The 13,594-nt window shown below is 44.1% G+C and overlaps 1 protein-coding gene across 1 annotated transcript; it reads right to left on the bottom strand.

The window, feature by feature from the left end:
• Positions 1–1,399: 1,399 nt before the first annotated feature.
• Positions 1,400–13,588, bottom strand: RDH11 (retinol dehydrogenase 11 (all-trans/9-cis/11-cis)). The gene is made up of 7 exons (XM_010846711.1): positions 13,503–13,588; positions 11,346–11,464; positions 9,717–9,872; positions 8,207–8,311; positions 6,838–7,047; positions 5,045–5,240; positions 1,400–3,297 (listed from the first exon to the last, which is right to left on the bottom strand). The coding sequence occupies exons 1-7, from the start codon at positions 13,568–13,570 to the stop codon at positions 3,129–3,131; spliced, it is 1,023 nt and encodes a 340-aa protein (XP_010845013.1). The 5' UTR covers positions 13,571–13,588; the 3' UTR covers positions 1,400–3,128.
• Positions 13,589–13,594: the final 6 nt, after the last annotated feature.

The raw sequence follows: 13,594 nt of genomic DNA, 5'->3' as shown, positions 1-13,594 counted from the left end.
GGTTGGGGGAGCTGCAGTGCATGCCGGGGGTTGTAGTTCGGCGCGGAAGACGCTCCGACTCGGAAGTCACGAGTTGCTGGGGGCGGTGATGCTGCTGTAACCGTGGACGCCGGCATGACCCTGATGCGCAGAGGTTAGGTATCAGTTGGCACCTGGCCGTCGTCTTCATAATCATCGCACTGTGTGACTATCCTGATTTCCTCAATTCACATTCCGGCTGTTAGCTTTCAGTTCTCACAAGATAGTTGGACCAGGTACCTGCCTGCCCTGAGCTGAAAGCACTTTCGGGGAGCAGGTGACCGGAGTGACATGCTTTCAGGAGTGGTCCCCGGGCAGCAGTGCGACCCCTCAAGTATGCGCTCAGCCTCTTATTTGGGCTGAGCTCAAATATGGGCTTGCTCATGCAGTCATTCACTCAGCAGGTGTTTGTCAATTTAAGCATAGTCTTTATACTGGGTTCTGGGCATGTGTTGGTGAATAAAAGATTCAGCCTCTGCGCTTGGATAATTTATAATGTAGTGAGCAAGGCAGACCTGGTTTCATCAGGTCTCTTTCCCATTAAGTGTCATGTGTTAACAATTACAAAGCCTTTTCCTGCACTCTGTGGGTTTCCATGGTTAGTGGGGGGAAATTCCTGTTTCCGTTGATTATATGGTTTGCCTATGGAGTTCATTCTGAAATGTTTCCTTGGCAGCCCAATACTGAAGACTCCCCACACATTAAGATACATATGACTGTTCAAGGGGAAATGATTTGGTGATGTATATCTCCTGGACCCTTATTTTTATTAGACTGAATTCACTGACCTTTGATTCAACAAACATTTGTTGAGCTCTTTGCGTAGCCAAGTCTGCATCTGTTAGTAGCAGTGCACTGTGATAAGTCCCATGAAAGTGAAAAGTGTCAGTCGCTCAGTCGTATCCAGCTCTTTGTGACTCCATGGACTGCAGCCTGCCAGGCTCTTCTGTCCACGGGATTTCCTAGGCAAGAATACTGGAGTGGGTAGTCATTCCCTTCTCCAGGGGAATATTCTTGACCCAGGGATGGAACCCAAGTCTTCTGCATTGCAGGCGGATTCTTTATCACTGAGACACCAGTATTCATTGAGCATTCAGAGATAGCAAAGTCTGGGATTGTTAGTAGCAGTGTACTGTGATAAGCCCCATAGCATTGTGTTACAGAAGGGGCAGGTACAAAAAGGAAAGATTATAAATAGCCTGCGTTGGAAAAAGTGGTCTTTGAACAGTGTCATAAAAGATTAGTAGAAATGGGTGAATGAACAATCAAATTATCAACAACCCAAGTTAATAGCATTTGAATTGAGACTGCACTGTGGCAGACTCTGGGACAAATTATCCTCATGAATGAGGACTGATTGCATAACCACAGTAACGAAAAGTGTTTTCTTCTTTTGACCGTAATTAAACTTTTATTTAATTGCTTTCTTCTGTTGACTCAAATTAAATTTGCTTAATTATTACAGGTTTTATTCTGGTAAATAAAAACATGGTAAATCATCAAATTTTTTATTTGTCATTGACAGTTCAATATAAATTAAGTAAAATTTTAATTCAGTTCTGTACTATTATCAAAAGTTTTCCAATTTTTCCATAAAATGACCATATCTAAATATATAGTTTAATGGTCAAAACAAGTTCAACAAAAGATTATTTACAAATATGAGAAGACTATGGCCCTATAACTCTTTTCTCCACCAAAGTGAACATGTAATTATTAGTCCAAGAAAATCACAAACTCTACTAAAAGAATGTACTCCAAACAAGTGATGGGACATGTTTGTGTCCAATTTCTCAGACTTCCATTACTTTGGATAAACATTCTTCAAGTATACTATACAGCAGACATTTTAATCTTGTCATGGAAATGCCCTGAAAGAGTTTTAAAATGACCATAATTACCAATACCAGTCCTTAAGATAATTTTGCTGAATAAAGAAGTAGAGGGGGTGGGGGACCATTTTTGCTTTTTCTGCCACATAGATTGACGGGAGCTTGTTCAAACAGTGCCTTATCATGCTTGAACACAAGGTAGTCACCCTCAATTCTTCTATTGCTGGATTTTACCATCTTTAGCTGTGCATTAAACAACAACACCACCCTTTTCTAGCCCCTTCATTGCCTTTGCATGCATTACCTTCCAGGATTCTTCTCTTTTTTGGACTTCTTCCCTGCTACCCATGTGCTTCTTGGGTAGAGTTTATTTCCTATTTGTATCAAGGACTGAACGACACAGGTCTGCTCTGTCTCTGATTATTTATCTGCACTAGGGTCTGTTTAATACTGTTCCTTTGTGACTATTTTGAATACTCCCAACTGCTTAAAAACACAAGCACACACACAAAGATATACTCCGGGACAATCATTAAATAGTCTTCCTCTTCTGGTTTTCTAAGAGAAACTAAGGCACAAAGAGGAAGCCTCCATGAATTAGGGTCAGTAAGTGAAGTCAAGTGGCCAATCTTTTCAAACTGCCTTTTCCACTAGCTTCTTGCTGATTTGAGAAACAGCAGAAAAATGAATGACAGTTTAAATTTGATGTTTATTTCTGCCTTTCCGCAAATCTCTGCCATCCAGTAAACTCCACCTTCTTAGAAAAGGAAGTTCTTCTGTGATCTAGGCATGGCAAAGATAAAGCCATGCCACAATCCAGATTCAGTGAAGAGCTGAAAGAATTCAGATGTTGGTGCCATGGTGGTTTTCTTAGGAGAAGAAGGACAAACCCTGCCCTTGAGCCAAGCCACTGGGACTCCTGGAGTTTAGCTGAGGCTAAATCATGCCTCCCCTTGAAGGTAGTTTGGTTCGGAAGAACTACACTGTGGACAAAGAGGACAGAAACTAATCCAAAGTGCCATCAATCAACCCCTGGCACAGCTTAGGTTCCCCTGGGTAAGAGGCTTCAGAAGGAAAAGATGAGCTTGGAGGTCAACTGAGGGTCTACTTAGCCTATATTATCTCTAGTAATGGGCAGTAATAGGAGCAAAATAACCTGGACAAATGCAAGGTGTTTGGATGAATCCGGCAGTGCACACTGGGCTTTTATCAGGCATCAAGCAGGCAAGGTTGGAAGGTTTGCTTCGTGCTCAAGGTTTTGGCCATCCTGAAGGAGAATCATTTTGGCGGGGTGTGCTGAGTAGTCTGCTTCAGGCTTCTCTTGGGTCCAGCTGCCATCATCAGCCAGTCCACAGGGATGCCCAGTAGGTCACAGCTGACATCCCACAGCCGCCTTGCTACCGTCTCATTACGAGCCTGTGCAGAGACCCATGCCACGTGGCAGTCACTGGAAGGGAAAGAGAGAGGCTTAGAACACAGGGTTAAGAATGCAGTCTGCCCTCCGCCTGGCGTAAGGAACATGACAGAAAAATAACCCGGGGATGACATGTGCTCTGGGTGGTTCACAGGACCAGTGTTTGTCCTACCTCTTCATTCTCCAGACTTTACCCCAGAGAAAAATGGGGTCAGAACCATTTTGGAGCTCATAGACCACCCGGGATCAGAATGTTTATTTGATATATAATACATATCATTTAGTCTTTATATCCCCCTTGTGTGTGTGTGTGTGTATATAAATATTTAATTATAATATCAGTGTCTGGCTGATACCTGTGTATGTCCATCTTGTTCAAATATGTCTGTAAGGTCAACTCTATAAGATGCTGTATGGTGTCATGTGGCTGAGATACTACATTGCTCTTAGATGCTTGGAGCGATTAAAGAAGTGCTTCTTCTTTCTGCAGTGTACCTACAGTTATAACTGTAGGTTATAGAACTACAAAACTCAAAGAACAAGTTAAGTCAGCTTCATAACCAACAAAAGAAGGAAAAGATGATAGGAGAAAAGAAATGGTAACACGGGGACTTCCCTGGTGGTTCAGTGGTTAAGACACTGCCTTCCACCGAGGTGCAGGTTTGATCCCTGATTGGAGAGTTAAGATCCCACATGCCTCATTGCCAAAAAAACCAAAACAAAAACAGAAGCAATATTGTAACAAATTCAAAATGACTGTTAAAATGGTCCACGTTAAAAAAAAAAATCGTAAAAAAAGAAATGGTAATAAGGTCCCATCTGTTTCATATACGTTCTCTTCACTGTTGTAATTCCAATTATTTTAAGTCCCCATTAAATACAGGAGAGCTGTCCCAACTCTTTACTTCCCAGAAAAGTTTCTCAAGAATAATTCTTTTACTCTTTTTTCTCCTCTCTGCATCTAGTACACAGCAGGGATTCAATGAAGGGTTATTTTTTAATGATTGACTAAAGGGAATCATGATCTTTGAAGTCGTGTGAGAAACAATTTTTAAGACTATACCATTTTGGGGGCTCCCCTGGTGGCTCCACAGTAAAGGATCTGGCCTGCCAATGCAGGAGACACAGGTTCAATCCCTGGTCTGGGAAGATTCCACATGCTGCAGGGCAACTAACACCATGCATCACAACTATTGAGCCCGCGTCCTAGAGCCCAGGAACCTCAACTATTGAGCCCACTTGCCGCCACTACTAAAGCCCGCTTGCCCCAGAGCCCACAGACTCCGCAGCAAGAGAAGCCACTGCAAAGAGAAGCCCACGCATCGCAACTAGAGAGTAGCCCCAGCTCGCTGAAACTAGAGAAAAGCCCTTGAAGCACAGCCTAAAATAAATAAAATTACTAAAAAAAAACACTATACTATTTCAGGACTTTCCTAGTGGTCCAGTGGTTAAGAATCTGCCTGCCAATGGAGGTGACATGAGTTCTATCCCTGGTCCAGGAAAATCCCACTTGCTCCAGAGCAACTGAACCCATGTGTCACAACTATTAAAGACCTCACGCCTGGAGGCTCCACAACAATGAGAAGCCCAGGCTTTGCAATGAAGAGTAGCCCTTGCTTGCCACAACTGGAGAAAGCCTGTACATAGCAATGAAGACCCAGTGCAGCACCTCCAAAAATAAATAAATAATTTTTTTTTAAAGGGTATAGTGTATCAGACAAATCCAAATAATTTCCTATAGGCAATAAAATTCCATCTTCAAAAACACACACGTTCGTACCTGAAATGGTTTCCGCTGAGAACTTCTAGACCCTCCGTTAAGGCACAGTATAGGCTGGTCTGGGCTCCCTGCTGTGGGGTCTTGATGAAGAAGGAGAAAATCCACCAGATCCATCTCATGAGGGCTGAGTGCCGAACCAGTTCAGAGTTGACTGTGCCAGGGTGCACAGAGTACACTGTGACGCCAGAGCCTGATGCTAGGAAGCCATATGGAAAGAGGAAGACAGGACTTGATGATGCTGAATGGCCAAAGAGGGCAGGAGACATGAACGGACATTTGCCTGCTGTGGACTCTGCTCTCCTGATGCTGTCACAACCACTCCTCACAGTAATGTATATTTTTACTTCACAGATTACAATTCAGGCTGAGCGTGGCTATTAACTGTCAGGAAGCAGCAGAGCCAGGACCCACTCAGAAGCATTTGACATTGTTGATCACTGCCTTTCTAAAGCTGCCTTTTCATTGGTGGTGGTAAATCTCCAATACTATATGGAAAGCTCTCTAAAATACGGTTAGAATTTCAGTTCCTTATGTATGGTATATACACAGTTAAATGCACAAGAAAATAATTGGAGAGGTGCAGGTCAAGTTGTTGACAGTGGTTTCTTGGGGCAGGCGGCGGAGGGGAAGCAGAAGAGGGACAGAGAAGAGTAAGTGGGGGGGGGCGTTTCATTTCTAACTCTGTATACTTTCATATTATTGGAACATTTTTTCACAGTGCAAATTATTCATGCATTACTAGATTCATTTTACATGGGACAGCTGGATAAAAACTTGCTAATTATTTCTCTCTCCTGTTGGATGTGAACCACTCCACCCCCAGCCCCTAATCCAGTGTGTAGAATAACATGGGCCCTGAATACGTGGCTATTGAATGGCTGAATCAATGACTCTTCATCATGCCCAGGTTTCTTTCTTCGCATCACAGCTTATTTCCCACCTAATCCTCATCCATCAGGTGTCCTTACTTGTGTATCCTCTGCTCTTATCTGATCCTCACAGCTGGACCCATCTCTGCACTTCTAGGCCCCCCCTAGCACCCTGACCAACTTTTGGTTGATTTTCACCACCCAGTTCCCCTGATCCATCTACAGCTGATAAAGGATATCACGCCCTAGGCATAGACTTTCCTCCCCATCTCACAGCTGTTCATGTGGTTTGACACTCCTGTTCCAGTGATGAAGCGCTTGTGTCTGATTCCTTCTGCCTGATCTGCCTGCCTCAAGTCTAAGCACTTCTAATTGTCCACGTTGGATTTCCTTACTCTTTATTGGAAATCCAGAGTAGACTGTGCTAAGGACCTCTGGTTGTGTCTGGAGACTCCCTTCCTCGAGCATACATTTCCCTTTTATTTGAACCTTTGCTGTTAGGGAGACCCCCTCACCCTCTATAGGCCCAGGACCTGTTTTATCCTAGTGTTTGTAGCCACTGCAAGTTTTGGTCCCTCCATTCTATCTAGAAGTCAAAAACCTTGACTTGCTCATGAGTCAAGGTTAAATTAATCATAACAATAACCCATGAAGCAGTCCCACTTTACATATGAGGAATTAAGACTTGAAAAGTTAAGCAACTTGCTGCAGGTCGTGCAGCTAGTAAATGCCAAAGTCAAGCTTTCAGAACTCCCCCATCACCTCCAACATTCATTTGTGGGCTGTTTACTAAAACCATACCCAAGCAGAGCCATGAAAGCAGATGCTGTTTACAGATGGGCTCCATAAAACAGCTCTGATTCCTGTGACTTTTAGCTACTTCCCATTGACTCATGTCTCCATACTCACTACTTTTAAGCCTACCTTTTAGCCTCCGAGCCAGTTCCTGGGTGAAGAGAATGTTGGCTAATTTGCTGTGACAGTAGGCCAGACCTGATTGGTAGAACTTCTCGCCCTGCAGGTTATGGAAGTGGATCCTTCCCATGAGATGTGCTAAGGAAGATACATTCACCACCCTCGATGGTGCTGATTCCTCCAGCTTTTCTAGCAACAGATGAGTCAGGAGGAAGTGACCTATGAGAAAAAGAATTAACAGATTTCAGGGCCAAGGTGGGGGTAAAGGGAGTAGTGGTGAGCCAGGCTCTGCTATGGGAGACAGAGAATCCAATAATAAAGCTTTTAACTTTTATTATTAACTACAGAACAAGTTCAATGAGAGTTCAGGGACAGAGGAACAGCCAAAGACATAGACATCCTTCTGTGACAGAGGTCTAGATTATGTGAATATGAATTCCCCAGGCCAGAATACTGGAGTGGGTAGCAGTTCCCTTTTCCAGGGGATCTTCCCAACCCAGGGATCAAACCCAGGTATCCTGTATTGCAGGCAGAGTCTTTACCAGCTGAGCTACCAGGGAAGCCCTCATGAATATGAAATCATATCTTATTCCAACTTTGAATAACATCACTGTTGCAGGGAGGAAGCCAATTCTGACCCTGTGATGGAACTGTCTCTTTGATTTGCTCTTTGCTGCTTTTGTTATTAAAAATCATACAGAACAGTTTGCCTCGGAGAATCCTGCGCCTCTGCCTGGCTGTTAAACTAAAAGTGCTTTTGTTTAGAACCCTGTCCATCTGTGGATGGCAGGAAGAGGGAAATGAACACATCCCATGCCTGAGGCTTGCCATTCCAGCCGAGGTTTGCAAGATTAATGGTCTTTTTACTTTGCTTCGTTACCTATCCCCATCTCTGATCTATAATAGAACCTGGCATCCAGACCCTGATAAGATGGTTACTTTGAGGTGCTAGCCTGCCGTCTTCTCAGTCTGCCTGCTCCCTGATTAAAGTCTCCTCCTTGCCTCAACACCTCGCCTCTCGGATTCACTGGCCTGTCGTGCAGTAAGCAGAGTAAGCTTGGACTTGGTAATAACTCTTTAAGAGCCTATGGCCTCCATTTGATGCCTGCCAAAAGGGTGGCTACAAAGAAAGCAACATAGCACCCACTCCAATTAGGTTAAGTTAAACTGAATGTGAAACACAGATCAAAAAATGGGGGGAACTTCAAGGGAGCCTGAGCTTTCTGGCAGGACCACACTATTTATTAAATGAATATATTTATGGTCTGTTATGGCCCAGAGGTCCATTCACACCACAAAGAAAGCGCCACAAGACCCTAAGTTCTCCACTGAGAATTTAACTTTCCCTTTAGCTTTGGGATGAGACAAGATTTCTTACCTAAGTGGTTGACTCCCATATGCATCTCAAAGCCATCTGCTGTTTTGGAGTAGGGACACATCATCACTCCTGCGTTGTTGATCAAAATGTGGAGATGCTTTTCCTCTGCGGGGAAGAGGAGACGGAGTGTGCACGTGGCCAGCCATGGCTGTTACATCTTTGAAATCTGCCCCACACCCACGCTTTGAAAAGGGGATGCATGGCTTCAATCTTCCCTCTATCTTCCCTTCATATTTATTTTGTATTGTTTTTCATTTTAAGATGCTAGTTGAATCCTACATACTCTTACTACAGGGAAAAATTCCACATGACATGACCAAATGGCCTTTCCAATCTTTCCAATTCAGGATCTACTGACTCATTGCTTTTGGGAAGTGTTCTATCTCTCCCAATAGAAAAACTTCCCCAGCTGAATGAGAAATTTCAAAACAAGAGAAAAGCAGGATGTTTGGTACGCCTCCCGGCCACTTGGTTTCACGCCCCTAAAGAAACACTGGTTTCACCTCTGTTTCAACTGCAAACTCTCTTATGATTTCTTTTTTCATATCATTTGTAATTTTTGTCTAAAAGCATTATCAGTGGAAGTTGTTTTCCTTGGGAGGCCTAGATCCCTGGGTTATGAGGGAAAAAGTCTACAGAGTGCTCTTGGACTTGCTTTTGATGTGACACTACAGGATTTTATGTTAATTTCTCAGCTTAAGTTTCTTGCATCAGTTAGTGACGTGAATGAAATCCCCCCCGCCCCCATAAATGATGTCAGCCTGAAGTTCTAATTTCTTGCCGATGACCTTTTATTCATCCACCTCCTAGAGAGATGATAGGCTTCTTTGTCATATCCTTGAGCAGCTGGCCTGGGGTTTTTTTTCTAAGCCCCTGTACCATGGACCAGATGACTGTTTGTGGATCCCAGCCTGACGTGGAGCCTCAGGTACAGCAACCCAGCCCTCAACATCCTGAGGCCTCATCTCTTATCTCTATACGGATATGTGGACTCCAGACCTTAAAGCCCATATGGAGTTCTGGTACACATACGAGATTTTTGGCTTTAGTTCTTATGCACTACTATGACATTTTGGGGTGAATTTTATTTGTTTGTTTATTTTTGGCTCTGCTGGGTCTTCGTTGTTACGTGTAAGCTTTCTCTAGTTGTGGCAAGAGGGGGCTACTCTCCTGTTGTGGAGAATGAGCTCTAGGAAGGTTCAGCTCACAGGCTTAGTTGCCCCGAGGCATGCAGGATCCTCCTGGACCAGGGATCGAACCTGTGTCCCCTGCGTTGGCAGGTTGATTCCTAACTGAGGAAATCTGCTGTGACTTTTCAAAGTCACTTTTTTCCCTGCCTCTTGAGGATTTCCCTTTGTTACTAATGAATTCCATTATGAATCCAAAAGTTTTTGGTTGTATCTTGTCTAGCATTTCTAGATGTCAGAGAGGGAGAGGAATCTTTTCTTTTTAGCTAAGTCTTCCATGTTGATTGCAAAACCCACAGCATAGTCCCTAGTTGGACACCCACCTTCTAAGAAGCGCTTGGCAAAGGCTCGAATAGATTTAGTATCAGCCAAGTCCAGTTTCCGCACCAACACTTGTTGGTTCCCTGTCATCATCTGGATTTCTCTGGCCACCAATTCCCCCTTTTGTACGTCCCGGCAAGCTAAATACACACGGGCTCCTGTCAATCAACATATAAGAGAGACAAACTGTTGGCTCTGTTTTGCAGTGAGCATCAAAGACTTAATTCTAATGTTAAATATTATTTTCTACTGTTTGTTTCTAAAAAGGGATTACCCCTGCTTCACAAAGAGGTATCTGATGAATAAATCAGGAAAGAAAAATAAATCAACACTTTTCATTATATCCATTATATGTAGAACATGTACAACATTCAGACCAGCAGATCAGTGGGGCCTTTCAAATGTTCTTGAATTCCAAGCCTGGGAGGAAATAATGAAAATGGTCATCATGGCAAGGGATAAAATAGCAGTAGCAGCAGGAGACCTAAACTGAAGTTTCTCCAAAGAAGACAGAGGGCCAACAGGCACATGAAAAGATGCTCAACACTGTTAATTATTAGAAATGCAATAAAAACTACAATGAGATTATCACCTCATACTAGTCAGGATGGCCATTATTAAAAGTCTACAAATAACAAAAGCTAGAGAGGGTGTGGAGAAAAGGGAACCCTTCCATGGTGTTGGTGGGAATATAAGTTGGTGCAGCCACTATAGAAAATAGTCCTCGGAAAACTAAAAAATAGAATTACCATATGAACCAGAAATCTACTCCTAGGCATATATTTTGACAAAACTATAATCCCCAAAGATACACGCACCTTTATTTCATAGCAGCACTATTCACAAAAGCCAAGACAAGGAAAAACCCAAATGTCCACTGACAGATGAATGGATAAAAAAAGATATGGTACATATATACAATGGAATTCTACTCAGCCATAAAAAAGAATGAAATAATGCCATTTGCAGCAACATGGATGGAACTAGAGATTATCATACTAAGTGAAGTTAAGTCAGAAGGGGAAAGACAAATACCATATATCACTTACATGTAGAATCTAAAATATGACATAAATGAAGCTGTCTGCAAAACAGAAACAGCCTCACAGATGCAAGAACAGACTTGTAGTTGCCAAGGCGGAGAAGGGAGGAGGTTGCATGGATTGGGAGTTAGTGGTTGGCAGATAAAAACTATTACATATAGAATGGATAAACAACAAGGTCCTACTGTATAGCACAAGGAACTATATTCAATATCCTGAGATAAACCATAATGGAAAAGAATATAAAAAAGGATGTATAACTGAATCACTTTGCTGTACACAAAGTGATTAACACAAATAAACACAACATTGTAAAATCAACTATAACGGTGTTAGTCATTCAGTTGTGTCTGACTCTTTGAGACCCCATGGACTGTAGACCGCCAGGCTCCTCTGTCCATGGAATTCTCCAGGCATGAATACTGGAGTGGGTAGCCATCCCCTTCTCCAGGGGATCTTCCTGGGTCTCCTGCATTGCAGGCAGATTCTTAACTACCTGAGCCACCAGGGAAGCCCTAAATCAACTATACTTCAATTAAAAAACAAACAAACAAGTAGCAGAAGGGAACTGAAAGCAGATAGACTTGCCTCTTCGAGCCAGCTCTTTGGCGGTCTCCTTCCCGATGCCTGCGTTGGCTCCAGTGACCACAGCCACTTTTCCAGGAAGCTGGATGGTTGATGTACAAACCCCGCTGGACAGCATCTTCCTGCAGACAGAGGAGTTATCAGTTCTTCATTTTCTTTGCCTTAGCCAGAGGCTCCTGCAACACCCCCTTATCTACACATCCCAAGGCTGACGGCTGTTTTCGTTCCTTCTACTGCTGTCCTTTTACAGACTGAAGGAAGATTGGAGGAAACAAAACAAAAGTTTTCTGCTCTTAAGATTTTCTTGCTTAAATTTTTTCTGCTCTTGCTTAAGGACAGAAATGATTCTATTAAGGGCAACTTTAACTCTAGCTCCTTGCAGTACAAGAACTGGATGAATATTTGAGCTCCTGGTGGAGCTCTTCCTTGGGCTGAGGAAATCACAAGACTCAGCCTAGAAAAAGAAAGAACTGGTTCCCTGATGTTAATCGGTCCATAACTGGCACTTTATGGCCTTTATGGTTGAATAAAACAGCTTACCCAACAAAAAAGTTAAAAATTATGAAAGCTTGTCAACCTGGGACAAAATGAAAGGAATCACCCTCCCCCCTGCCCCCCAGCTCCCTACACATGAACAGTTAAAAATAAGGCAAAACATGACTAAATAAATACAGAGCAGAACTTGAGATTCCAGTCCTGGTTTAATCAGTACAAGTCCTTCTTCCTAAGCAATACACTACTCTACTTCTCCAAAGGAATGAATGCATAAACAGGTATTAGGTCTTAGATTGTCCTCTACTCTGCAAAGCCTGGGGACTCAATTTAAAAGAATCAGTTGACTGGGATAAGCATTTTTTAATTTAAATGTTTCATTGAAAATTGCACAGCACAAACTGCTAGCCACTCAAGTTCCTGCTTAGAACAAACAGGCCAATAAGGAAGCAAGGTGCCCACCAGCGGGTATCTTTCTCCTCAGACAATCCTCCCCGCTCAGTTTTCCCACGTCCATTCCGCTTCTCCTCCACAAGCACCCACGAGGACCTCAACCCAGCTGTTCCTTCTCCTTAACCAGCAGGAAAGAAAGAGACAACCAACTATGAAAGTCCAGCTCTGGTCCAGCCCCCACGACCTAGCTTGGTAAGTTGGGAACATGACCCTTGGAGTATAACTTTGATTAGAAAAATCTCTTTGAGGTATGAGCAGTATTTTCAGTTCAGTCGCTCAGTCCTGTCCGACTGTGTGCGACCCCATGGACTGCAGCACGCCAGGTTCAACTTTTCACTGAGATTCTGTGTGGATCAGAGAATGCTGTGGCGGAAAAGAGAGAAAAAGGAGCGTATTCATCCGAGTATCGCACTCGTGTGAGCTTCTAGAGGTGGGAGCGCGGCGAGTTCAGAGGAGGAACAACAAAATGGGAGAATCGGCTCGAGCGAGGAGAGGAGTGAGGAAGGAAGGAGTGAATGTGTAAGAAACTGCAGAGAGTGATCTAGCGCGCCTTCCAGTTCCAGTCGCACCTTGACTGCATTTCCCTTCCACCCTACCCAATCCCTACCGAGGGAAGAAGTGTTCTCTGCAGTCACAGGTCCACCGTCACTACTGGTGATTTACTCAGAACCAATCAGCAGGCTGCCTGTCCGGCAACTCGCTGCTGATTCTCTGGGGCACTAAGCCAGCCATTGGCTGATTATCACCTGGTGCAGAGACCACGACCCTCAACCTCTCCTCCTCACCCCAAAACCCAGGGCAAGACTCGGGACCGCCCTCCCCCACGCCGCCCCACCCCTTACTTCTGCTGCTAAGGCATGTTAGAAGACAAGAGTGATGAAACCCTTTTATCCTTTACAGCATCTGCCCAGAGGAAAAGCCAGTCTAATAGCAACAAAACAGTGGGGCTGCAGATGTCACGACCGGCATCGAGGAAACAAAGCAGGATGTTCCGGACTGCAGCCTCTTCCCACGACCTGGGGGTCTCCTGATCTCGCCCTCTTCTCCCCGGGCAGCTCGACCCCCTCCGACCCACCGAACATCCCCTACCTGGAGACCCGCAGGGAGTTTTCCTGTCCTCCTTTTGAAGCTCAGAGCTTCGATGAGGATGTATGTCTCCCCTCGCCCCGCGCCCCGCAGATTTCTCTAAGAGGAAGGCAGTACATTTGCACAGACCTGATTTGGGGTGCAGCGATGTACAGGAGAAAGGGGAGAAGGAGGAGCAGGAGCAGAACCCCAACCATCTCGCCCGAAGGCAGGTGCGGCTG

The sequence above is a fragment of the Bison bison genome, unplaced genomic scaffold (assembly GCF_000754665.1).
Source record: "Bison bison bison isolate TAMUID 2011002044 unplaced genomic scaffold, Bison_UMD1.0 scf7180017864239, whole genome shotgun sequence".
NCBI classification, from domain to species: Eukaryota; Metazoa; Chordata; class Mammalia; order Artiodactyla; family Bovidae; genus Bison; species Bison bison.
This window is presented reverse-complemented; position numbering and strand designations above follow the sequence as displayed.

Excerpts from the sequence above, each read along its gene's own strand:
- RDH11 (XM_010846711.1), bottom strand. The coding sequence starts at position 13,570 with ATGGTTGGGGTTCTGCTCCTGCTCCTCCTTCTCCCCTTTCTCCTGTAC. Across the intron at positions 8,312-9,716 it reads TGCCAAGCGCTTCTTAGAAG|AGGAAAAGCATCTCCACATT; the intron begins GTGGGTGTCCAA and ends TCTTCCCCGCAG. Across the intron at positions 7,048-8,206 it reads TATGGGAGTCAACCACTTAG|GTCACTTCCTCCTGACTCAT; the intron begins GTAAGAAATCTT and ends TTTTTCTCATAG.